At 55.2% G+C, this 22,047-nt stretch overlaps 3 protein-coding genes across 11 annotated transcripts in view; 2 read left to right on the top strand and 1 right to left on the bottom strand.

Moving 5' to 3' along the window:
- P2RX5 (purinergic receptor P2X 5) overlaps window positions 1-12,272 on the top strand; it is a 31,892-nt gene extending 19,620 nt beyond the window's left edge. For 2 of the 8 annotated variants that reach the window (XM_021928556.2, XM_021928553.2), the window contains 2 exons: window positions 2,721-2,803; window positions 6,155-7,272. In XM_021928556.2, coding sequence (XP_021784248.2) covers window positions 2,721-2,803; window positions 6,155-6,215 — 144 coding nt within the window. In that variant the 3' untranslated portion in view covers window positions 6,216-7,272. Of the gene's footprint in view, window positions 1-2,720; window positions 2,804-6,154; window positions 7,273-11,933 lie in introns of those variants that run through there. The other 6 variants (XM_009189374.4, XM_009189372.4, XR_002517934.2 and 3 more) reach the window with 5 other exon arrangements.
- Window positions 12,273-14,929: 2,657 nt separating this feature from the next.
- On the bottom strand, window positions 14,930-15,868 carry EMC6 (ER membrane protein complex subunit 6). Of its 2 annotated transcripts, none has more exons than XM_003912109.2 (2): window positions 15,697-15,868; window positions 14,930-15,498 (listed from the first exon to the last, which is right to left on the bottom strand). In XM_003912109.2, exon 2 carries the CDS (start codon window positions 15,447-15,449, stop codon window positions 15,117-15,119), a length of 333 nt encoding a protein of 110 aa, XP_003912158.1. In that variant the 5' UTR covers window positions 15,450-15,498; window positions 15,697-15,868; the 3' UTR covers window positions 14,930-15,116. The 2 variants fall into 2 exon arrangements, with proteins under 2 accessions (XP_003912158.1, XP_021784262.1); XM_021928570.2 differs by lacking the exon at window positions 15,697-15,868 and adding an exon at window positions 15,609-15,627.
- Window positions 15,869-15,917: 49 nt separating this feature from the next.
- Window positions 15,918-21,060, top strand: TAX1BP3 (Tax1 binding protein 3). The gene is made up of 4 exons (XM_003912108.2): window positions 15,918-16,108; window positions 19,181-19,300; window positions 19,694-19,771; window positions 20,072-21,060. Exons 1-4 carry the CDS (start codon window positions 16,070-16,072, stop codon window positions 20,207-20,209), a joined length of 375 nt encoding a protein of 124 aa, XP_003912157.1. The 5' UTR covers window positions 15,918-16,069; the 3' UTR covers window positions 20,210-21,060.
- The last annotated feature ends 987 nt before the right edge of the window (window positions 21,061-22,047 follow it).

The raw sequence follows: 22,047 nt of genomic DNA, 5'->3' as shown, positions 1-22,047 counted from the left end.
GGCCCGTTGTAGGATGTTTAAGAGCGTTCCCGGTTTCTACCCAGTAAATGTCAGGGGCACCCTCCCCTGCAGTTGTGATGGGGCAGAATAGCAGCTGGCTGAGAACCACCCGAATGAAAGGCTGAGAGGCAGGGAAGACGGCCCTGTGACTCTTCCTTGGAGGTGGCCCTTCAGTGGGGCCGAGAGGGGCTTGCAGGGGAGGAGGCGCAGGCACTGAGGGCAGGGAAAGGCGTCCTGAGTCTGCGCTGCCCGTTGGTCCTGAGCGCAGGGAACAGCGTCCCGAGTCTACGCTGCCCCTTGGTCCTGGCGCGAGACAGCGTCCCAGTCTGCGCTGCCTTGGTCCCTGGCGCCCAGGAGCGGCGTCCAGTCCTGAGCGCAAGGTGCTGGCGTCCTGAGTCATGCCTTGGTCTGAGGCAGGGAACAGCGTCCAGTCTCGCGCTGCCCTTAGTCCTGGCGCGGGGACGGCGTCCAGTCTGGCGCAGGGAACAGCGTCCCTGAGTCTCTGCACGCTGCCTTGGTCTGGCGCAGGAGGCAGCGTCCCGAGTCTGCGCTGCCCCTTGGTCCTGAGCGCAGGGAACGGCGTCCAGTCCTGAGGGCAGGGAACGGCGTCCCGAGTCTGCGCTGCCCCTTGGTCTTCTGGAGTTTTTGAAAGCCATGGGAATGGTCAGTGGGTGGCTGGTGGCTATCCCAGCAGGTCCCTTTCCCAGGTTTCCGGCGGCCTCTTCCCTCATTCCTCTGCCCGTGCATGCAGGACAGCCCCACTGGAGGAGTCCATCGGGACCCGGGGTGACTTTTGTTGAGGCCGGGAAAATTGTGTCCTGCACCAGGACTCAAAAGAGACCACGCTCCTGGGAGGGGGTCAAGAAAAGTGAGCCCCACATGGATCCCTAGCTGCAGACAGTCGCTGGGAGGGTCCCAGATGTTTGCGCCTGTTGCTTTCTTAGAGGGAGGCCCACCTTCACCCATCGCTTCTCTTTTTCTTTTTTTTTGAGATGGAGTCTCGCTCTGTTGCCCAGGTTGGAGTGCAATGGCACGATCTTGGCTCACTGCAGCCTCTGCCTCCCAGGCTTAAGCAATTCTTCTGCCTCAGTCTTCTGAGTAGCTGGGATTACAGGCACGCGCCACCACGCCTGGCTAATTTTTGTATTTTTGTAGAGATGGGGTTTCACCATGTTGGCCATGACCTCAGGTGAACTCCTGACCTCAGGTGATCCGCCCACCTCAGCCTCCCAGTGCTGGGCTTACAGGCGTGAGCCACCGCGCCCAGCCCAGTCATCATTTTCTGGTGAGTTAAGTCGGAGCATCCTCTGGGGACAGACCTGTGAACTGGAGGTAATGGTGCAGAAAGAGGTAGTGGTCAAGGTTAGGTTTGGGGTTGGTCTCTGGGGAGCAGGGAATTAGTAAGCAACATTTTTGGCATCTGGGGGATGGATGTGCAGCACCCAGGGTCCGGGGACCAGGATTCCTTGCTGGTCCCTCCACTGACCCTTCCCACCTCCACCCTCCCCCGTCATTCAGACCCTAACCCCGCCCTGTGCTGTGGGTGGAGTCGCCCTCTGCTGGAGGACAGGGGCAATTGCATGACCCGCTCTGGTCCTAAGGGCACGTTTTGGGTGCGAGGGGCTGAGCTGGGGTCGTCCACCTCATCATCTTCCTTTTTGTTGGTTTGTTTGTTTGTTTGTTTTTGTCTTTTTTGAGATGGAGTTTCGCTCTTGTTGCCCAGGCTGGAGTGCGATGGTGCAACCTCGGCTCACTGCAACCTCCACCTCCCGAGTTCAAGCGATTCTCCTGCCTCAGCCTCCCAAGTAGTTGGGATTACAGGCATCTGCCACCACGCCCAGCTAATTTTTGTATTTTTAGTCGAGACGGGGTTTCACCATGTTGGCCAGGCTGGTCTCAAACTCCTGGCCTCAGGTGATGCGCCTGCCTTGGCTTCCCAAAGTGCTGGGATTACAGGCGTGAGCCACTACACCTGGTACCCGTCATCTTTCTTTGACCAGCACCATAGCGTCCTTGTTGGTTAGAACCCTTCCAGCCCATCTCACACTACCACAGGGATCTTTCTAAATGCCAAAATTCGGGCTGTGGTGCCTCCGCCTCACCTAAAGGCTGAGGATCAATGCCTGGGAAACATTCTAAGAAACCTAGCAGGCTGGTCCCCATCCACCTCTCCAGACGTGCCTCTCCCTCTTCTCCACAGGCCCCGCGGCATTTGTTCCTCCCCCCTCGAATGTCCTTCCGCCTCTGCGTCTTGTATCAACTCCTCTTTAGTCCTTAAGGGCTGAATAGGGACCCTCCCCAGGCTGAGTCAAGTCCCGTCTGGGTCGTCATCGACACGCCTGTCTCCAGCACCAGAGGGAGAGTCCCCAGGAAGCCTCTCTTGTCCAGATCCTCCCTGTACCTCGGTGCAGGCCCTGGCATCTGCTGGGTGCCCAGCAAACGTGTTGAAGGAACGATTGGACGGGGTCTGGGTGGTGCGGGGTCGGGGAGCGCCTGGCCTGTGGGATCCGGGGAAGCTCCAGTCCAGCTTGGGCTCCACCACGGACCGGCTCTGAGGTCTCGGACAAGGGTGCCCCTTCCTGAGCCCAGTTTCCTCATCTGTTAAATGGGGACAGTGAGGCCTCCCTTAGGGGCTGTTGCAGGATCGAACAACAAGGTGCCCCAAATGAGCAGTGCTCTCGGAGGTCTAGGACTCTGAATCAGACACCCCTCTTTTGCAGGGGGCTTTCTTCTGCGACCTGGTACTCATCTACCTCATCAAAAAGAGAGAGTTTTACCGCGACAGGAAATACGAGGAAGTAAGGTCAGTTCTGCTTTCAGGCCGCGGTCCAAGTGCAGCCCTGTGGAGCGCCCCCCTGGCTTTGCGCCTTTACCCTGATGTGAATATTGACAGCTGGGGTGGGACGCAGGGGCTGGAGGGCCTGGGGAGGAGCAGTATTCTGAGTACATGCTCTACAGAACCGGATTCGGCCTCGGCAGCAGTGGGAGGAGAGGGCGCTGTGGGCCACAGGGTGGGAGACGGAGTTCACAGGCTCCGCCTGACTCTGGACAAGTCCCAGGCCTCCTTGGGCCTTGGTTTCTCTATCTGGGAGATGAGAGAGCTGGTTTACGAATCAAATGGGTGTCTGCAGCACTTTTGTTTTGGGATTCTTGGACTTGGTGATCCTGGTGGGCCGAGGCTGAGGGAAGCTGGAGTAGTAAAGGAAAGGAAAGCGGATTTTTTTTTTTTTTTTTTTAAGACCAAGTTTCACTCAGTCGCCCAGGCTGGAATGCAATGGCACCATCTTGGCTCACTGCAACTGCCGCCTCCCGGGTTCAAGCGATTCTCCTGCCTCCGCCTCCTGAGTAGCTGGGATTAGAAACACGCACCACCACGCCAGGCTAATTTTGTATTTTTAGTAGAGACGGGGTTTCACCATGTTGGTCAGGCTGGTCTCGAATCCTGACTTCAGATGATCCACCTGCCTCGGCCTCCCAAAGTACTGGGATTACAGGCATGAGCCACTGCGCCCGGCTGGAAAGCAGATATTTTCTTCTGTGCAGAGGCTGTTTCCGGAGTTTCCTGGGCCCTGGGTTTGGTGGAGTGTGTGTGTTCAGAGTGGCAGAGCACAGCATGGGTGGGGAACACTGATGACTGTGGGTGGAAGGGAAGGGGAAGGGGCTGTGGCTTCGGCCTTTGAGGAAGGCTTTCTGGAGAAGCGGGGATCAGAATGGGAGTTGGGGCAGACACCTTAGTGCTCCCTCAGCGCCCCCACAGCCTGGGACAGTGGGTGTCAGGTCTGCCTGTGTCATTCACCTTGCTGCACTCCAGCTGTGGCCTGAACCCCAGCCCTGGGTTATAGGGTGTGCCCTGACCCAGGCCACAGGCTGAACCCCAACCACAGTCCTGACTGTGCTGCTGGAGGAAGCAGGGTAGAGGAGGCAGGGTGGAGGGACAAATCGAATCAAATCGGCGTCGAAATTTCGGCGTTTTCGTCAGCACTCCGTCGAAATCAATCCGGCGGCTCAAAAACAAAATCCAGCACGTCGAAAAATCGGCTCAGAAATCGGCAAAAGTAATCGGCTCCAGAAAATCGGCAAATCGGCGAAATCCAGCATCCGGCGTCAAAAGCGTCAAAATCGGCTCCATCAGCTCAAATCAACTTTCATCCATCCGGCAAAATCAAAATCTGAAAAAGTCGAAAATCGAGACGAAATAAAAGTCGATAAAGTAAAATCGATGAAAAGTCAAAAAAATCGGCTCAAATCGGCAAAATCTTCGGCATAAATCGGCAATCCGGCAAAGTCGGCATCGGCAAATCAAAATCGGCAAATCGAACTCCCGTCAAATCGGCTCCCCGTCAGCTTCCGTCAACAAAATCGTTTCAGATCAATCATCGAAACTCCGGAGGAGCCTGGGAGTGGAGGGCACTTAGGGGAGGAAGACGAGGTGGAAAAGTGGGGTGGAGAAGCGGAGTGGAGGACACAGGGTGGAGGAAGCAGGGTGGAGGATGCAGGGTGGTGGGAGGAAGCGGGGAGGAGGAAGCAGGGTGGAGGACGCAGGGTGAGGCTGTGGGAGAGGCTGCTGATGCTTTAGCCCCCAAGGTCCCCCTTAGCTCCCGAGTCCCTGGCTGGCCAGGGGTGTGGGCTGTGCCATGCCAGTACTCAGATGATAACAGTGCCCTGTTACGCAGCACTCACTCTCTGCCCAGAACCCCTCTGTACTCTCTGTATTTGTTAAGTCATTTAAGCAACTAAATGAGGTAGACACCGATCTTCCCCATTTTACAAATGAGGAAACTGAGGCACAGAAAGTCTCAGTAATTTGCTCAAGTCACACAGCTGGTGAATGGCAGCGCTGGGATTTGAATCCCAGCAGTGTCTGTAGGATGTGGTTTTCCTGAGTTACTCTGTCTTCGCCAAACGTCTCTGTGCTCAGATGACCCCCCAGCCCCTCTTCTGTGTGCGATTCTGGGGCTGCCCCGGCCTCGGGAGGGTGCTGGCCGTGCTGCCAGGGGGGTCCTTGGGCCACGCTTCCTGGGGATGCTGGCTTCTCTGCAGACGAGCTCAGCCTGCGTGGGGAGGGCGTCTGGCTGGGTGGGGGGCCTGTCTCGGGCCTCCTCTGCGTCTGCCTTGCAGAGTGCCTGTGCAGTGAGCAGGTGCCTGGCCCTTTCTGTACCTTGTTTTCCTTTTTTTCCCCTACCACTGGGGGCTGGACACCTCCTGCTCAGTCAGACTGGGGTTCTGTGACTCTTGTAAACCACACCCCAGGTACTCACTGACCTGGGTGGCCTTTCCCCTGGCCCAGCTTTCGTTCCTTGCTGGTTCAGGAATTGGCAGCGTTCAGCTGGGAGCTGGGCCCGGGCAGGGAAGGAGCAAGAAATAGACTGGGCTGGGCCGCGTGCGGTGGCTCAAGCCTGTAATCCCAGCACTTTGGGAGGCCGAGATGGGCAGACCACAAGGTCAGGAGATCAAGACCATCCTGGCTAACACGGTGAAACCCCGTCTCTACTAAAAAAATACAAAAATCTAGCTGGCCAAGGTGGCGGGCGCCTATAGTCCCAGCTACTCGGGAGGCTGAGGCAGGAGAATGGCATGAACCCGGGAGGCCGAGCTTGCAGTGAGCTGAGATCCCAGCCTGGGTGACAGAGCACGACTCCGTCTCAAAAAAAAAAAAAAAAAAGAAATAGACTGGGCTGGAGAAGAGTGAGGAGAGAGAGAGGCAGGGGCTGCAGTGGGGCAAGGAGGCTGGAGGTTAGGGGTCTGTATGGGGTAGGCCCAGAGCCTGGCAGCCCTCCTGTGCTCCCTGAGTTGACTCTTACTTTCTGGGCGCTCACTTGAGCTCCTATTCTGAGCAAGCGGGAAGCCCGACTGCCTGGCTTGTCTTGGCTGAGCCTCGCTGCGGCTGTGGGAGGCTCCGGACTCACAGGCCCACGCTCCAGCTGCCACTGCAATTGCTGCTGCTCCTTGCGGGGGCAACTCCAGAGGCTTCTGCCTGAGCATCTATGCATGCTGGGCTTCCGCAGGAGCCCTGGCGGACCGCGCTCTCTCTGAATGCTCTGCCTGCCTGCGGTGCTGCCCGGAGCGGAGCGGTGCTGCCTCTGGTGAGGCTGGCCTACCCACCGGCTCCCGACAGTCCTCTCTGCCCTGTGCGCCCCCTCCCGCCCACACACAGGTCTGGCCATGTGCAGAATGCACAGGCGAATTTGGAGCAGCTGCAGACAATGGAGACGTAGCCAGGGCTGTTGGCTACCAGCAGTGTCGCTGAAGGTTGGGGCCGGAACCACCCGCAGCTCTGAACTGGGAAGAGGAGTCTGTGCCTGCATGAGACAGGGGCTTCCAGGCGCAGCCATCTCTCCTGCACTTTGGGATCTTGCTGCAAGCTTTTCGTTGAGTGAGGAGGGGAGCCGTCCGATGGTCAGAGGGGTTCAGACCTAGAAGAGGAGTCCCTGGAGTCCAGGGAAAGGGGCAGGCCAGGGCCCTGAGTGGAAGTGGAATGTTTGGATTGTCCCTGAACCTGGCTGCACCTTCACTCATTCATACGTGCAGTAAACACGACGACGCATGCTGTGTGCTAGGCCCGCCCAAGAGGTGCTTAAACGAGACACTGACCTGCCCTCAGGGAGAGGGGCACACGTGTAATTCCTCCAAAGCCAACAGAGACGTCACAGCCAGGCCCAGCCACTCCAGCTGGCCCTCCACTAGCCTCTAGCAGAGTTTCAGAAATCCGTGCCGGGAACGGTGGTCGCTCGGAGAAAGCTCTTGGACAACACCCAAGAGGACATTTGGGCTTTGCCCCAAGGATAAGATTTAAAGGTGGCCATGGAGGCAACCAGGAAAGGACTGGAGCAGTCAGGAGGCAGCTGGCTCTTAGGGGCAGAAGCCAGCTCCGGGGCAGTCTAGGTAAGATGGGTAAGGGGAGGCAGGGAGGCCTCTGCTCCACCTGACTCTGCCAGCCTTGGGAAGCTCGGGGAATATGGACTTGCCCAGATGGTAGAGGCAGTTGCCTTGGCGCTGACGAGCTCCTGCCGTCTCCCCAGCCCTCCTCGGAGGCTGGGCCTGAACTACTAACGAGATCAAGGATGGTGCCACCCAGCAGGTGTAAACGGGCTGAGTTAGGGAGGCCCTCATTCCCCTCCCGCCGTCCCCACCTGTCCCGTGCCACACCCACCTGCTGCTCTCTCCCTCCATCACTGTAGAGCCTTGCTTTTTATTTATTTATTTGAGAGAGAGTCTCGCTCTCTCGCCCAGGCTGGAGTGCAGTGTTGTGATCTCGGCTCACTGCAACCTCTGCCTCCCAGGTTCAATCAATTCTCCTGTTTCGGCCTCCCAAGTAGCTGGGATTACAGGTGCCCACCACCACGCCCGGCTAATTTTTGTAGTGTTAGTAGAGATGGGGTTTCACCACCTTGGCCAGGCTGGTCTCAAACTCCTGACCTCAGGTGATCCGCCAGCCTTGGCCTCCCAAAGTGCTGGGATTACATGCGTGAGCCACCGCGCCCGGCCAAGCCTTACTATTTAAAGTGGGGTCCAGGGACTGGAGCCTGCTAGAAATGCAGGTCCCAGCACCCCCCGCACCCAAATCGGAACCTGCGTTTCAACAAGATTCCAAGGTGATTTGTGTGCACAGTGACATTTGAGAAGCCCTGGTTCTCAGGGAAAAAAGGCCAGCTTTGGTGGATGGAGCCAGTTTCTAGGTCAGACTTACACGCATGCTACCAAGAGACCAAGAGGCTTCCTCCCCCACCCTGAGAGTAGCAGTATGCTCAGCTGATTTAAGTTAAAATATTTTGACTAGGTAACACTTATATGATTCAAAGTTTAAAAGGTGCAAAAGAATAGTCGGTGAGAAGCAACCCTCCGTCCTCCCCGTGCCCCAGAGGCAGCCAGTGTTACTAATGCAAGAGGCTCCCTGATTTTGCTGAGAACTCGCTTGGTTTCTTACACATTCACTCAGGTAATGAACTTCTCCTGATGCTGGCGCTTAAGACTGAGTCTCCCCTGTCAAAAACGGACACGAAGTACGTTTCAGTGTTGGGCTTGGGAGCTGACTAGGCCTCTTCTCCCGCCCCGTTGTCTGTGAGTCGTCTCCTTGTAAACCCAAAGTGAGAAACCTGGAGCTCAACCCTCGTCACTGCCCGAGCCTCCCGGCAGAAAAGCCCCCCAGCGCTTTCCTGACTCAACCAGACCCAGTGCTGTCTGGGCGGCTACCTGGAAGCACCCTCTTTGGAGGGGTTCTCTCTGCACACAGAAAGGGGGGGGGGTGAGAGCACCCCTCCACTGAGGCTTTGGAGAGAAGGGGCCTGGCAGGTGTCAGTGACGCTGTTCCTGGGACCCAGGGACGTGGTCTCCAGAACAGGAACCCTCCCAGAGCAAGGAACTTCCCCACTTTGGGTTGTCTGGGAAGGGAACCTGCAACAAGCCTGTACTGCTCTCTGATTAGAAAGTAAAGATCCAGGCTGGGCCCGGTGGCTTTGGGAGGCCGAGGCGGGTGGATCACCTGAGGTCAGGAGTTCGAGGCCAGCCTGGCCAACATGGTGAAGCTCCGTCTCTACTAAAAATACAAAAATTAGCTGGGCGTGGTGGCAGATGCCTGTAATCCCAGCTACTTGGGAGGCTGAGGCAGGAGAATCACTTGAACCTGGGAGGCAGAGGTTGCAGTGAGCTGAGATCATGCCCCTACACTCCAGCCTGGGCGACAGAGTGAGACTCTTGTCTCAAAAAAAAAGTGAAGATCCAGGTGATCCACTCAGGTGTGCCACTTCCTCACTGAAGCAAAGCCTTGCACTTTATAACTTGGTGACTTTTAGGTTTGGGAGGAAGCAAAAAAGGCAGGAGTCATGGCCGCTGATTTTAACCAGACTGAAATGGCTGGCAGAAGCCACAGAACCTGAGGATAGTCGTACTGTTTGTTTCGTATTGCAATGGAAATGTCTTCCTAGCCGGGCGCCGTGGCTCACGCCTGTAATCCTAGCACTGTGGGAGGTCGAGGCGGGCGGATTGCCTGAGTTCAGGGGTTCGAGAACAGCCTGGGCAACATGGTGAAATCCTGTCTCTACTAAAATACAAAAAATTAGCTGGGTGTGGCGGCATGCACCTGTAGTCTCAGCTACTCGGGAGGCTGAGCAGGAGAATGGCTTGAACCTGGGAGGCAGAGCTTGCAGTGAGCCAAGATCATGCCACTGCACTCCAGCCTGGGCGACAGAGCAAGACTCCATCTCCAAAAAAAAAGAAAATGTCTTCCTACAGTTAGTCATTCCTTTAGCCAGGAAATGTTTATGGAGTCCCCGTGACGTGTCAGGTGTTGGACCAGACGCTGCTGAGACAGGGATGAGCAACACAGACATGATCCCTGCCCTCGAGGGTATCCAGTCTACTGGGCGTTATCAAATCATCATGCCTGTCATTGCAGGCGGAATGGGGTGTCGGAGAGGTGAATGAGGAGTAGCCAGATAAAGTCTCCCCAAGGAAGCGACCTGTGGGTTGAAATCTGAAAGGTTATAGCAGCCTAACTAGGTGACGGGGAAGCATTCCAGGTGAGGTAAGCGCAGGTGTGAAGAAACGCTTTGACGTGGGAAGGAGCAACGGAGAAGCTGGGTGAAGGCGGCAGACAGGAGCCAGGTTTGGCGAGGCTTTTGTTTAATCAAGTTGACTGTCTTTAGCTGTGAGGGTTGCCCCTTTAGACTTTGCTTCCTTAGAGGACTTACCCTCATTGTTTCTTCAAGGCCGGCCAAGCCTTTCAGTGACCTCCTGACTGCCCATCAGGGCCCCCGTGCTCAGAAAAACCAGAGATCCCGTGACAGCTTCCAGTGTCACACTCTTCCAGTTTCCTTGCTTTTTGCGCAGCCCCCAGCTCCCACCGTTTTTCTGCATAATCTTGGTGCAAGAGTGGGAGGCTCATTAGTCTGATGGAAACTGGCTTTTAAATGGGGAGAAGTGAAGCAGGAACTGGAGCTCCTTTCAGACTTGGGAAAGCCCTTCTCCCTGGGCACTGGTTGCCTCACTGGGAGATGAGAGTGCCAGCCTCTGGAGCTCCTTTCTGTTCTGATATTCCAGGAGCACGTGAATTGCCTCTGCTTATGTTCAGGCCCCATCCTAAACCCAGCCGTCCGGCACCGAGCGATCCCAGGCCTTTGAGAATGCCATGATGCGGCCCAATGGGAAATTTGTACACTGGGTGCTATCCATGTCACATCACGGGGACCAGCCATGAAAGAGCAAAGTGACCTCCACGTCTGATGCTGGGGTCATCAGGACAGACCCATCATGGCTTTTTGCCCCACCCCCTGCCGTCAGTTCTTCCTGTCTCCAGGGCTGGCTTCCCGCACTAGGGAACGGGTTGTAAGTGGGGAACATGACTTCCTTCCAGAGTCCTTGAGCACCTCAGCTAAGGACCACAGTGCCCCGTAGAGCTCCTAGATTACCTCACTTGGAACAGCATCGCGCATGTCTGGAGAAGGGCTCCATTTGGTTCCGCCCCACTCCCCTCTCCAAGTGCCGCAACTTCCCTCAGAGCATCCTCTCTAGTGGATCCAAGAACTCTCTCCTAGAGACACCACCTTCCTGCCAGCTGTTTGCCCTCAGGCCAGTACACAGAATGAGCGGGGGAGATGGCAGACGCTTTCTGGCACCTGCCCAATACATGCATTCTCCGACACTCTTATTTGGTCATAAAACAATAAACGGTATCAATTTCAAATGTGTCCTGACTTTCTTCCCCTCATGGCTTCATGTTTACCTGTGTGTGTGTATATATATATAAAGTGCATATATATATATACTATATATCATATATATGTATCATATATACTATATATGCTACATATAACATATACTACATATAATATATACTATATATATCCTATATATACTATATATAATATATTCTATATAATATAGTGTATATATATGTAACATATATAGTATAGATATAGTGTGTATATATATTTTTTGAGACGGAGTCTTGCTCTGTAGCCCAGGCTGGAGTGCAGTGGCACGATCTCGGCTCACTGCAGCCTCCGCCTCCCAGGCTCAAGCGATTCTTCTGCCTCAGCCTCCTGAGTAGCTGGGATTACAGGTGTGCGCCACCACGCCTGGCTAATTTTTTTTGTATTTTTAATAGAGACAGGGTTTCACCATGTTGGTCAGGCTGGTCTCAAACTTCTGACCTTGTGATCCACCCACCTTGGCCTCCCAAAGTGCTGGGACTACAGGCGAGAGCCACCATGCCCGGCCCATTTTTCCCTGTATTCTAATTTTTTTTTTTTTTTTTTTTGAGATGGAGTTCTGCTCTTGTTGCCAAGGCCGGAGTGCAATGGCTCACTGCAACCTCTGCCTCCCGGGTTCAAGCAATTCTCCTGCCTCAGCCTCCTGAGTAGCTGGGATTAGAGGCATGTACAACCACGCCCGGCTAATTTTGCATTTTTAATAGAGACAGGGTCTCTCCATGTTGGTCAGGCTGATCTCGAACTCCCGACCTCAGGTGATCCGCCCACCTCAGCCTCCCAAAGTGTTGGGATTCCAGGCGTGAGCCACCGCGCCCGGCCTTTTACCCGTATTTTGAAGGAAAATGTAGGAAGGCAAGATCAAAAGAGGCAGACACGAGAAACAATTAGTAACCCATATATTATATCCTCATTATCTTGCAAGGAAATTCAAATTATGGAAATGCTTTAAATGAACAACTATTAAAATTATAGACTAGGAAGGCACTGATAAAACTGGTACTTTTCATTCAATTAGTGTAATCTAACAACTTGAAATCATTTGGAATCAAATTTTTATCTTCTGCTGTAGGAACTTACTAAATTTCTCAAGACAATATAAACGCAGACATTCATTGGAGAATTTTTTATAGTAGTGAACATTTCAAACTTACTGCCCAACAATAGGGAAATGGGTAAGTACATCATCAGCTCATTTATCCCTCTTCCTTCTTCCTCCTCTCCCACCAGGCCGAGGACTCCCTCTGCTTCTCCCTCACACCAGGAATGAACCTTTCCTTCCCACTCAGAGGAGGTTCTGAGAGGACAGAGGTGGGCGAACCACTGAGGATCTTCAGTGGGGGGCAGAGAAAGGGCTCACTGGGATAGGGAGGCAACACTATGGCCTCGGCTTCTCCTTGGCGTCGTGTGCGTGTGGTCCTGAAGCTGAAACGGAATTTAACAGGTCTGGGTCCCAGATCCATTTCCATGACTGGCCATGGGCTATGATCTGTCAAAAGGGGTCTTGGATTCAAGCTGTCAGATCCCCTTCCAAACGCAAACAGATTATTAAAAAAAAAAAAAAAAAAATCCAAATGTGATTACATCACTTCAGACTAAAAACTTCCAAAGGCTTCCACCATTTGCTCTGAGGATCAAGGCCAGGGCAAATGGGAGCTCACTGCAGCCTGAACCTCCCGGGCTCAAGTGATCTTGATTTTCCCATTCCAGCCTCCTACAGGGACATGCCCCTGTACCCATTACTGCCCTCCATGATCTGGTCTGGGTCTACCCTGTGGCCTCTTCTCTCACTCTCTAAATACAGTCACATTCCTTCCTACCCAATGGCCTGGAAACATGCGCTTTCCTGAAGGTAACCCCTTCCCCACACTTTACTTGGCCATATTATTCAACCTTTGGGTTTCAGATGTAATGTCATTTCCTCAAAGACTTCCTTGACCTCCATCCCCCAACTTGGGCTAGATTTGCTGTGTCCTCTCTTCACAGTACTTACCATAATTTAAGTATTTGTGAAATTAGGTGATGCTGGTCTCCCCAGTTAACTATAAATCCAATGAGCACCATCATGTTCATTACCGTAATTTCTTTTTAGACAGGGTCTCGCTGTTGCCCAGGTTGGAGTGTAGTGGCAAATTATGGCTCACTGTGGCCTCAACCTCCTGGGCCCAGGTGATCCTGATCCTCCCACCTCAGCCTCCTGAGTAGCTGGGACTACAGGCACAGGCCACCACACCTGGCTAATTACATGTTTTTTTGTAGAGATGGGAATCTCACTATGTTGCCCAGGCTGGTCTTGATCTCCTGGGCTCAAGCCTTGGCCTCCCAAAGTGCTGGTATCACAGCATGAGCCACTGCACTCAGGCAACTACTATAATTATATTGCAATATCAAATAAACACACGCGTTTTATTCTTTCTTTTTTTTTTGAGATGCAGTTTCGCTCTTGTTGCCCAGGCTGGAGTGCAATGGCGCCATCTCGGCTCACTGCAACCCCTGCCTCCCAGGTTCAAGCAATTCTCCTGCCTCAGCCTCCCTAGTAGCTGGGATTACCGGCATGTGCCACCACGCCTGGCTAATTTTGTATTTTTGGTAGAGACGGGGTTTCTCCATATTGGTCAGGTTGGTATCGAACTCCCCACCTCAGGTGATCCATCCACCTCAGCCTCCCAAAGGGCTGGGATTACAGGTGCCCGGCCACAAATGCATTTTAAGATAACTCTCTTGACAAGAAAGGATCAGGGATTAACACATGGAGGTGTTTACAACCTAAACAAGCCCAAAATTCAGTTTAAATGTCCAATTTTTTTTTTGAGATGGAATCTTGCTGTCACCCAGACTGGAGTGCAGTGGCACGATCTTGGCTCACTGCAACCTCCACCTTCCGGGCTCAAGTGATTCTCCTGCCTCAGCCTCCCAAGTAGCTGGGATTACAGGTGCCCACCGCCACGCCTAATTTTTGCATCTTATTTTTAGTAGGGATGGGGTTTCACCATGTTGGCCAGGCTTGTCTCGAACTCCTGACCTTGGGTGATCCGCCTGCCTCAGCCTCCCAAAGTGCTGGGATTATAGGCATGAGCCACTGTGCTGGCCTAAATGTCCAAACAATATTTAATCTTCCCTAGACATATTCTAAAAAATACAGCTTGACTGGCCGGGCGCAGTGGCTCACGCCTGTAATCTCAGCACTTCGGGAGGCTGAGGCAGGTGGATCACGAGGTCAGGAGATCAAGACCATCCTGGCTAACACGGTGAAACCCCGTCTCTACTAAAAATACAAAACATTAGCCGGGCGTGGTGGCAGGTGCCTGTGTGTGTGTGTGTGTGTGTGTGTGTATGTGTGTATATATATATATAAAATCTTGACTTTATTTTTTCTTATGGAAAAGACTGTCACTAAATGAAACGGAACTAAAATGACACCATTTATACCTGGAAGTAGTGGTTAGTGGTTAGTGGGAGGGAACGCTGGCCTGGGAAAGGTACACCCAGCCTATCAAGAGCAAATTAAGAGACCTGCGTTTGAATCCTGGCTCTGTCTCTTCCTAGCTGTATCTCCTCTGGCAGAAGTATTTAACCTCTCTGAGCCTCAGGTTCCTTACCAGGGAGCTAACAATAACATCTACCCTGTAAGGTTATTGCTAAAATTAAATGGGAGGATCAGTGTAAAAAGTAGAAGTCACAATGCCAGCATAAAGGGAACTCTGTTTTTTTTTTTCATGAGAGACGGACGGAGTCGCGCTCCATCACCCAGGCTGGAATGCAGTGGTGCAATCTTGGCTCACTGCAACCTTTGCCTCTAGGGTTCAAGCGATTCTCCTGCCTCGGCCTCTCCAGTACCTGCCATTGCAGGCGCGCACCACCACACCCGGCTAATATTTGTATTTTTAGTAGACACGGAGTTTTGCCATGTTGGCCAGGCTGGTCTTGAACTCCTGACCTCAGGTTATCCACCCACCTCAGCCTCCCAAAATGCTGGGATTACAGACATCAGCCACCGCGCCGGCCCAGGAAGCTCTTAATACATATTAACTGTTACTGCTTCTTAGGATGTTAATAAGAAGTTATTTCCTTATGTAGGCCCTTGGGGTCCGTTTCTGGATGGCCTATGTGTAAATGCAAGGACTTAACACAAGGCTCTGGCCCAGTCCCTGCTCTCCAGGAGTCAAATCTCGGCGATTTTGCATCAGTGGCAGACTAAGCTTTATGGCAGGAAAGAACTATACCAAGTGTCTCACGCTTCATTTAATCTGAAGAATATTACAGGCTCTCCGTCTTCAGATATAAATTATTTATAAGGTTACAGAACAAGCAGCGAATTCAACCACTTAAGGACTAAGGAAGTCTACACGGTGTTAATTGCTGGCCACAGTCCTCCCGATCTGGTTTTTAAAAAAAGTCCCCCGGGCCCCCATTTCAGTAGACGTGCACCATGCCGTAGAGGAACGTCCAGAACAGGACGTAGGTGAAGAGGCCCCCGATGAGGCCTCCTGTAAAGAGGGGTCTCCGTGATTTGAAATATTTGTTCCACCTCCTTCCCGCCTTGAGAATGAGGAGCAGGGAGAGCAGGACGGAGGCGAGCAGGTAGAAGATGAAGCCGTAGAGGCCGGTGAGGCCGAGGATGCCGGCCGTGGCCCCCGACAGCGCTGACACCGAGGTCCGGCAATAATCCAGGACGGCGGCGTTGCCCCGCACGGCCGCCTCGCTGATGAACGGCGGCCCTTCCCGCTTGGCCACCACCGCGGCCATCGCACCCGCCGGGGCTCGGCCTCTCGCTTTCTCGCGGAACAACGCGGAGCTGCGGAGAAAACCAAGTTACAAGCAGCGCCCGGAGCTCGGTGAGTTGGGTTCACGCCGCCCCCTCCCCCTGGAGCTTCCGAGACCTGGCACCAATCCTGGGCCTCGGACCTTCCAAAAACGCCGAGGAGATTGAGGGTGCGAGCCGGCCGGGAGGTGGTGGCGCGTCTGCGTTCCCCGGCCACGCTGGCCCAGTTACCTGGAACACGGCGCCGGACACAGTACTTAGGGTTCCCTCAGACGGGCAGGGGAAGCGATGCCTGCGGCGCCATCTTGCTCTGAAGGCTGCCGGGAGGTCCCGGGCTGCGCACGCGCCCAGGTCCCGCCCCGCCCTCCGCGCCTGCGCCGTGGGCGCCCCAGACAGGCTCCACCCTCTGCCTGCTTTTCTACGCACGCGCCGGGACTTCCGAAAGCGGAGTAGCGCTCCGGCCAGTGATTGGCTGGAGGTTTGTTAACTATTCATGAGGGGGCGGGCCGAGCGGGACGGCCTTTGTTAAGCAGCGAGGGCGCGGCCGCTGGGACTCTGCTGCCGGCTTCTCGGAGCGGCGCTGGGCGACCAGAGTGGGGTCGAGATGTCCTACATCCCGGGCCAGCCGGTCACCGCCGTGGTGGTGAGTGCGCTTGCGCCGGCTCCTCCTAGTCTTGGCCTGACCCCACCTCGCAGAGCGGGAAACGGACACCCCAAGCTGGTTGACAAAAGCATCGAACCCGGGGCTCCTGCGAACCGGCGGCAAGGGCTCGGGTTCCCGCTTTGCCGGAGCGGGCCGCAGTTCCCCCAGCCACGAAACAGGGACAGCCGGGACCCGAGAGCCTCCCGAGACCCTGGACGGAGCCCAGACTGCGCGCGCGGGGCGGGGAGGGCCACGGGGATAGACCCGGCTGCGGGAGCCTGGGAAAGCGCCCCCTTCCCGGGCCTCCGTGTCCCCAGCCGAGGAGCTGCGGGGGGCGGGCGCCGATCCCGACGTCCATGAGTCGCAGCCTCTGGAATGAGGAAATGCTTCCTCCGCTGCAGCTTGCGCCGCCGCCCGAAGGGAGATCTGGGGGTGGAGCTGTCCTGAGCCTGCCGTGGCAGCCCCTTCCCTCTTCCTGTCCAGCTTTGCTCCTCCGACCCACTCGCCGCCTGGTCCAGGGTGGACGCTCGTATAGCTGCGATGAGCGTTGCGTCTTGGAACTTTTCTTGGTTCTCCAGCCCTTAAGGCAGAAAAGTCCAGGCCTCCCTCCTGGCACTTGAGTCCTGAGTAGACCCTCTGGGGGCTAGCCTAGGCCCCTGGCCGCCCTCTGGCTTGTTTTAGGTGCTGAGTGGTATTAGACTAGGAAGAGGGAGGAAGGGAGGCTGGGACGTTAGACTCAGACGCCTGTGTCACGGTGGGACGGGGCCTGGAGAGCAACCCTATGACAGAGCTAGGGAGTCCCAGAAAGAAGTGCTCAGCCAGAGAAGACCTCAGGATAGACTCAGGTCTCCTGCCTACCTCCCGACAGCGTTCAGAGGACGAGAAGAAATGCCTGCCGGGTGGGCAGTAGGTCAAGTCCCCGCCCTGGAGCCTTAGGGACTGAGTGTGTTATCTCAGATGGGTGTGCTGGAGAAGCTCAGCAATCAGGTGGGTGGAGGCAGAGAAGCCACTGATAAAGGCAACACATGAGGCTGAGCTTAGAGCACCAGCTCAGGCCTGGGCCAGGAGGAAACATTGCTGGACCATCTGACAGCTGTCCTAAGCTTCACCCTCCCTGCACCAGCCTTTTTTTTTTGTTTTTGTTTTGAGACAGTCTTGCTCTGTCACCCAGGCTGGAGTACAGTGGCGTGATCTCGGCTCGCTGCAACCTCCGCCTCCTGGGTTCAAGCGATTCTCCTGCCTCAGCTTCCCGAGTAGCTGGGATTACAGACGTGCACCAGCACGCCCACCTAATTTTTGTATGTTTAGTAGAGACGGGGTTTCACCATGTTGGCCAGGCTTGTCTTGAACTCCTGACCTCAGGTGATCCACCTGCCTCAGCCTCCCAAAGTGCTGGGATAACAGGTGTGAGGTACCGCGCCCCGCCCAGCCTGGCTTTTTTAGATCCCTAGCTGCCCCAGAGAGGGGGCACCAAGTTTACTCTTTAGCTAGAAGGGGGGCGGGGGCAGGGGCATGTGAGGAGCCAGAGCAAGCCACCTTCTGCATGACCTCACCCAGCAAATCAGTGACAGCCCTGTCTCCCAACCCAAGGGCCTGTAATCTTCTGACTATGCCGGCGAAGCAGGCCTGGAGGAGCTCAGTTTGGGGCATGAGGACCCAGGTGCAGTGGGTCTCATGCTTCCTGCCCCGCTCCCTCATGCTATAACTGGTCCCAGGGCCTTCCCCAAAATTGCAGGCGCATGCCTCCCAATTCTAGTAACACAGGAATGTGCTTGAACATGGTGTGTATGGTCTGGCCTCTCCCTTGAGTCTTGGATTGGGGATGGGGTTGGGCAGGCTCACTCCCCAGTCCCCACCCTCTCCCATGTAGAATTTTGAGAATGTTAAAGCCATTTAGGCCATTCCTCTGAACTCTGGCTCCATTGATCCATCTGCCTTCTGGACACCTGCCCCGCAGCTCCTGGCACTCCAACCCAACCTGTTCCTCCTCCTCCTGGGTCCTCATCTGAGTGATGTGTGTTCAGCCAGGCAAGGTGGCTGGGTGCTCCTCTTGACTCCTCTCCTCCATGAGTGGTCCCTAAGTCTGTAGATCTCCATTTTCAGGTAGCTCCACGTCCCCTAGCCTCTGCATCCTGCTTTTGTGAGATGTCTGTTCCTCTGCTGATTACCTGAGTGGTCATTCTAGCAATGAACCTGACCATGCCGTGCCCTACTCCATTCCTGAGAACTCCAGTGGGTTCAGGATCAAGGCTACCCATCACCCCCTCAAAGCCTGATGCAAATAATCCCCGCTTTGGGAAACTTCTTTAGGTCCAGTCTGGATTGTCATCTTTTGCTTCTTTTCTCCTTCCTGTTAAAACTTGACCTTGGGAGTGATCTGGTCTGGCTCCCAGCATCTGCTTACTGGACAGTGCTTGCCGAGGGCTTTGAAAGGAACTTGGCACAGTTGGGGACCGTAACCCCAGAGCATGGTGGGAGCGCCTCAGAACACTCTTGTTTCTGCACAAGAGCAGGGCCCGGGGCTTAGGGAGACACCCCTACTCCCCTTCAGGACGGGATCTGGCCCCAGCCTTACACTTTCAGCCTCATCTCGCCTCCCAGTTCTGTGTCCTGCACTGGACACTCCAGTCTCACGAACACGTATCCACAGCACCTTGAAGCCTGTGCTGTGCTCTGGTCCCCTTGGCCGGGAAGCCCTTCCTCTCCTTTCTATGCAAGTTTGATCTCTGTTTTTCCAGAGCACCTCCTGTGAGATGGGCTTCCCACCCACAAAAGCCATAGCACCTGGACTCTTGGGCCAGCAGGGGCTCTGACCACGTGTTGACCAGGACCAGTGCCTAAGACTAATAGGGGAAGTGGGGACAGGTTGAGGACAGAGGGCTGTGTGGGTGGATCAACGTGGCCAAGTTCTGAGTGCCAGCTCCTCAGCCTCCCAGGCTGGTAAGCAGCTGGATTCCTGCAGAGGCCTGGGCCCCACCCCCTTGGCATGGCTCTGAGGCTGCTGCTGGGGACACACACCAGCCTCATTCTCCAACCACCCACTTCCCGCAACTGGCTTTTTTTCTTTGCCAGCAAAGAGTTGAAATTCACAAGCTGCGTCAAGGTGAGAACTTAATCCTGGGTTTTAGCATTGGAGGTGGAATCGACCAGGATCCTTCCCAGAATCCCTTTTCCGAAGACAAGACGGACAAGGTGAGGGGGTTCTGGGGTCCTGGGACCGCTCCATGGGGCACAGGGGCCTGAGATGGTGGGTCTTTGTTTCCTGGGCCCCCATGGAAGGAGCAGACCTCATCTCTCAAACCATGTTCTCTAAGCAGGCATTGGAACTGACCTAGTGAGAATCAGGATGGGTAGGGGTGAGGAAAGGCTGTCCAGACAAAGCCCAGGGGAGCACGGCCAGCGCACAGTGGGGCAGCGACACTCTGTCCTGGCTCTCTCGGAATAGTCCTCACTGACCGTGTGTGCTGGGACAGGCTGGGTGCGGGGACAGAGGGATGGCTGGCAATGTGCCATGCTGGCTTCCGCTCTGTGGTTAAGGGGCCAGTCCAGGGACCACAGGGCTTGACTTGGGCTACCCCTTTCCAGGGTATTTATGTCACACGGGTGTCCGAAGGAGGCCCTGCTGAAATCGCTGGGCTGCAGATTGGAGACAAGATCATGCAGGTAACACGTGTCCCAAAGGAGGAAACACAAGGTTTGGGCCAGCAGGTCTGAAGCACATGGGGTTGGGGACCTGCCGCAGCCTCCCAGCTGGGAGGAACTCACCATAGCCAGTTGGGAACCCATGCTGGTATTGCCCCAGAGGACGCCGGCTTTCTCTCCTGTGTGTGTCTCAGCCACAGTGCTTGGCCTGGGATGTTAGGCTGGGGGCTTACTTGAATGACCCGGGCCTCCAAAGCCCTCTGCTTCCAGATCCCAGAGGGTGGGGAGCTGAGGTGGGCCTGTCTTCTCTCCCTGGGCCAGGTGAACGGCTGGGACATGACCATGGTCACACACGACCAGGCCCGGAAGCGGCTCACCAAGCGCTCGGAGGAGGTGGTACGCCTGCTGGTGACACGGCAGTCACTGCAGAAGGCCGTGCAGCAGTCCATGCTGTCCTAGCAGCTGCCACCGTCTGCAACTCCTGCCTGCCTCCCCTCTGTACAGGAACGCCACTGCCACGCTCTGTCCCCACCTGGCTTCTGCTGAGTGCTGGGCCCCAGCTCAGAAGGGCTACAGCTGGTCCCAGAGGCCGGGCCTGGCCTTCCTTCTCTTCTCCCACCCCTGGCCTGGGGCCTCTGGGACCAGCTTTCTCCCCTGGACACCGAGGATTGGAAACAAGGGCCTGGAGCTGAGTGGTAGCCGGTCTGCTGTGACCACAGGCTCAGGTCCGACCCTGCTGCCTGGCCACAGCTGTGGCAGGGCAAGTGGGAACCACCATCTCTTGGGAGCCACCAAAGCTGGGAAATGCCAGAGAGGCCGGGCCTTTCCCGCTTTGCCCTGGCCGCCGGGTTCGGCTCCGCCACCGCCCCGCAGCCCTCGTGTGTCCACCCCGCAGTGCCTCTGCCCATTGGGGGACTGCACACATGTCCTGCCAGGGGTGCTATGAAGGTTTGCCCAGACAGAAGCCAGGTGGGCTCCCCGTTCACTCCCACTCTCCCGAGGGGTGCTGGCCTCCCCAGGGTTTACCTTCTTACAGGATTTAGACGAGGTTCGAGGCTCACGTTTCAGGGCAGCTCTCAGGATTGTCATTTTCCTCTTTGCCTGTGGGTTTAACTTTTGTATTTTTTTAATCACGTTTGATGCGAAATGTTTTTATCGTACTCTTTGGAGGTGCCCGTTCTACTTTTGAATTTAGCTTACTAACTCGCATCTGGAAGCTCAGCAAGTGCACAAGCCTTACTTTGGTGACCGTGGAAACCACTGCCGCCTCTCCCCGACGTGGTGTGCTCAATAAACACTGCTGGAATTCACAGGGGCTTTGCTGAGGCATGGGCTGGGATGTCTCCGGGGTGGGATACTGGGGCCAGAGCTGTGGTTTTAACGATGGCTCCATCCCCCACTGTTCTGGGACAAAGCTTAACTACTCCCAGGCCCACCTGCCTGGAAAGCCCGGGGCTGGTGGAGCCGTAGCAGCTGCACTGCGCCTGACCGGAACCACATCTGTGGGAGCATCTGGGAGCACTGGGGTGGGACCCTGGGGTGCGTGTGCTTTCTTGGGTGTTATTGTGAAGCCCCTACTTGCTCCCACCTTCCTTTTTGCAACCTAGCCTCAGCTCCCACCTGGGAGGGGCCATAGGGACACCCAGAGGTGCCTGCGAGAGACCCCTGCCTATAAGACACTAAGGGCACTCCCTGTATCACAGTGAGGGATGCAACCCCCCCACATTGCTGGGGACCGTGATCTGGCCAGATGGGGGTGAGCCAGAGAGCACCTGACCACCTGTGTACCAGCTCTGGCAAGGTGGTAGCACTCCTGGACCTACCTAGCACTGCCAAATCAGATTTTAAAGAAAAGTCCATAATTTTTTTTTTTTTTTGAGACAGAGTTTTGTTCTTGTTGCCCAGGCTGGAGTGCAATGGCGCGATCTGGGCTCACTGCAACCTCCGCCTCCCGGGTTCAAGTGATTCTCCTGCCTCAGCCAATCAAGTAGCTGGGATTACAGGCGCCTGCCACCATGCCCAGCTAATTTTTGTATTATTAGTAGAGATGGTGTTTTGCAACGTTGTCCAGGCTGATCTTGAACTCCTGATGTCAGGTGACCTACCTGCCTTGGCCTCCCAAAGTGCTGGGATTATGGGCGTGAGCCACCGTGCCCGGCCGGAAAAGTCAATCATTTGAAATATCTCATTTTAAAGTATGGCACCCAGTAACACATTGATTGGGTGACACAAGTGAGACAGGTCTGTGGACCTGGTCAGGCCAAAGTCTCTGCTCTACAGAAACGAGACCTGACATT

This window comes from Papio anubis, chromosome 17 (assembly GCF_008728515.1).
Source record: "Papio anubis isolate 15944 chromosome 17, Panubis1.0, whole genome shotgun sequence".
NCBI classification, from domain to species: domain Eukaryota; kingdom Metazoa; phylum Chordata; class Mammalia; order Primates; family Cercopithecidae; genus Papio; species Papio anubis.
The sequence above is the reverse complement of the archived record's forward strand: the minus strand, read 5'-3'. Positions and strand labels throughout refer to the sequence as shown.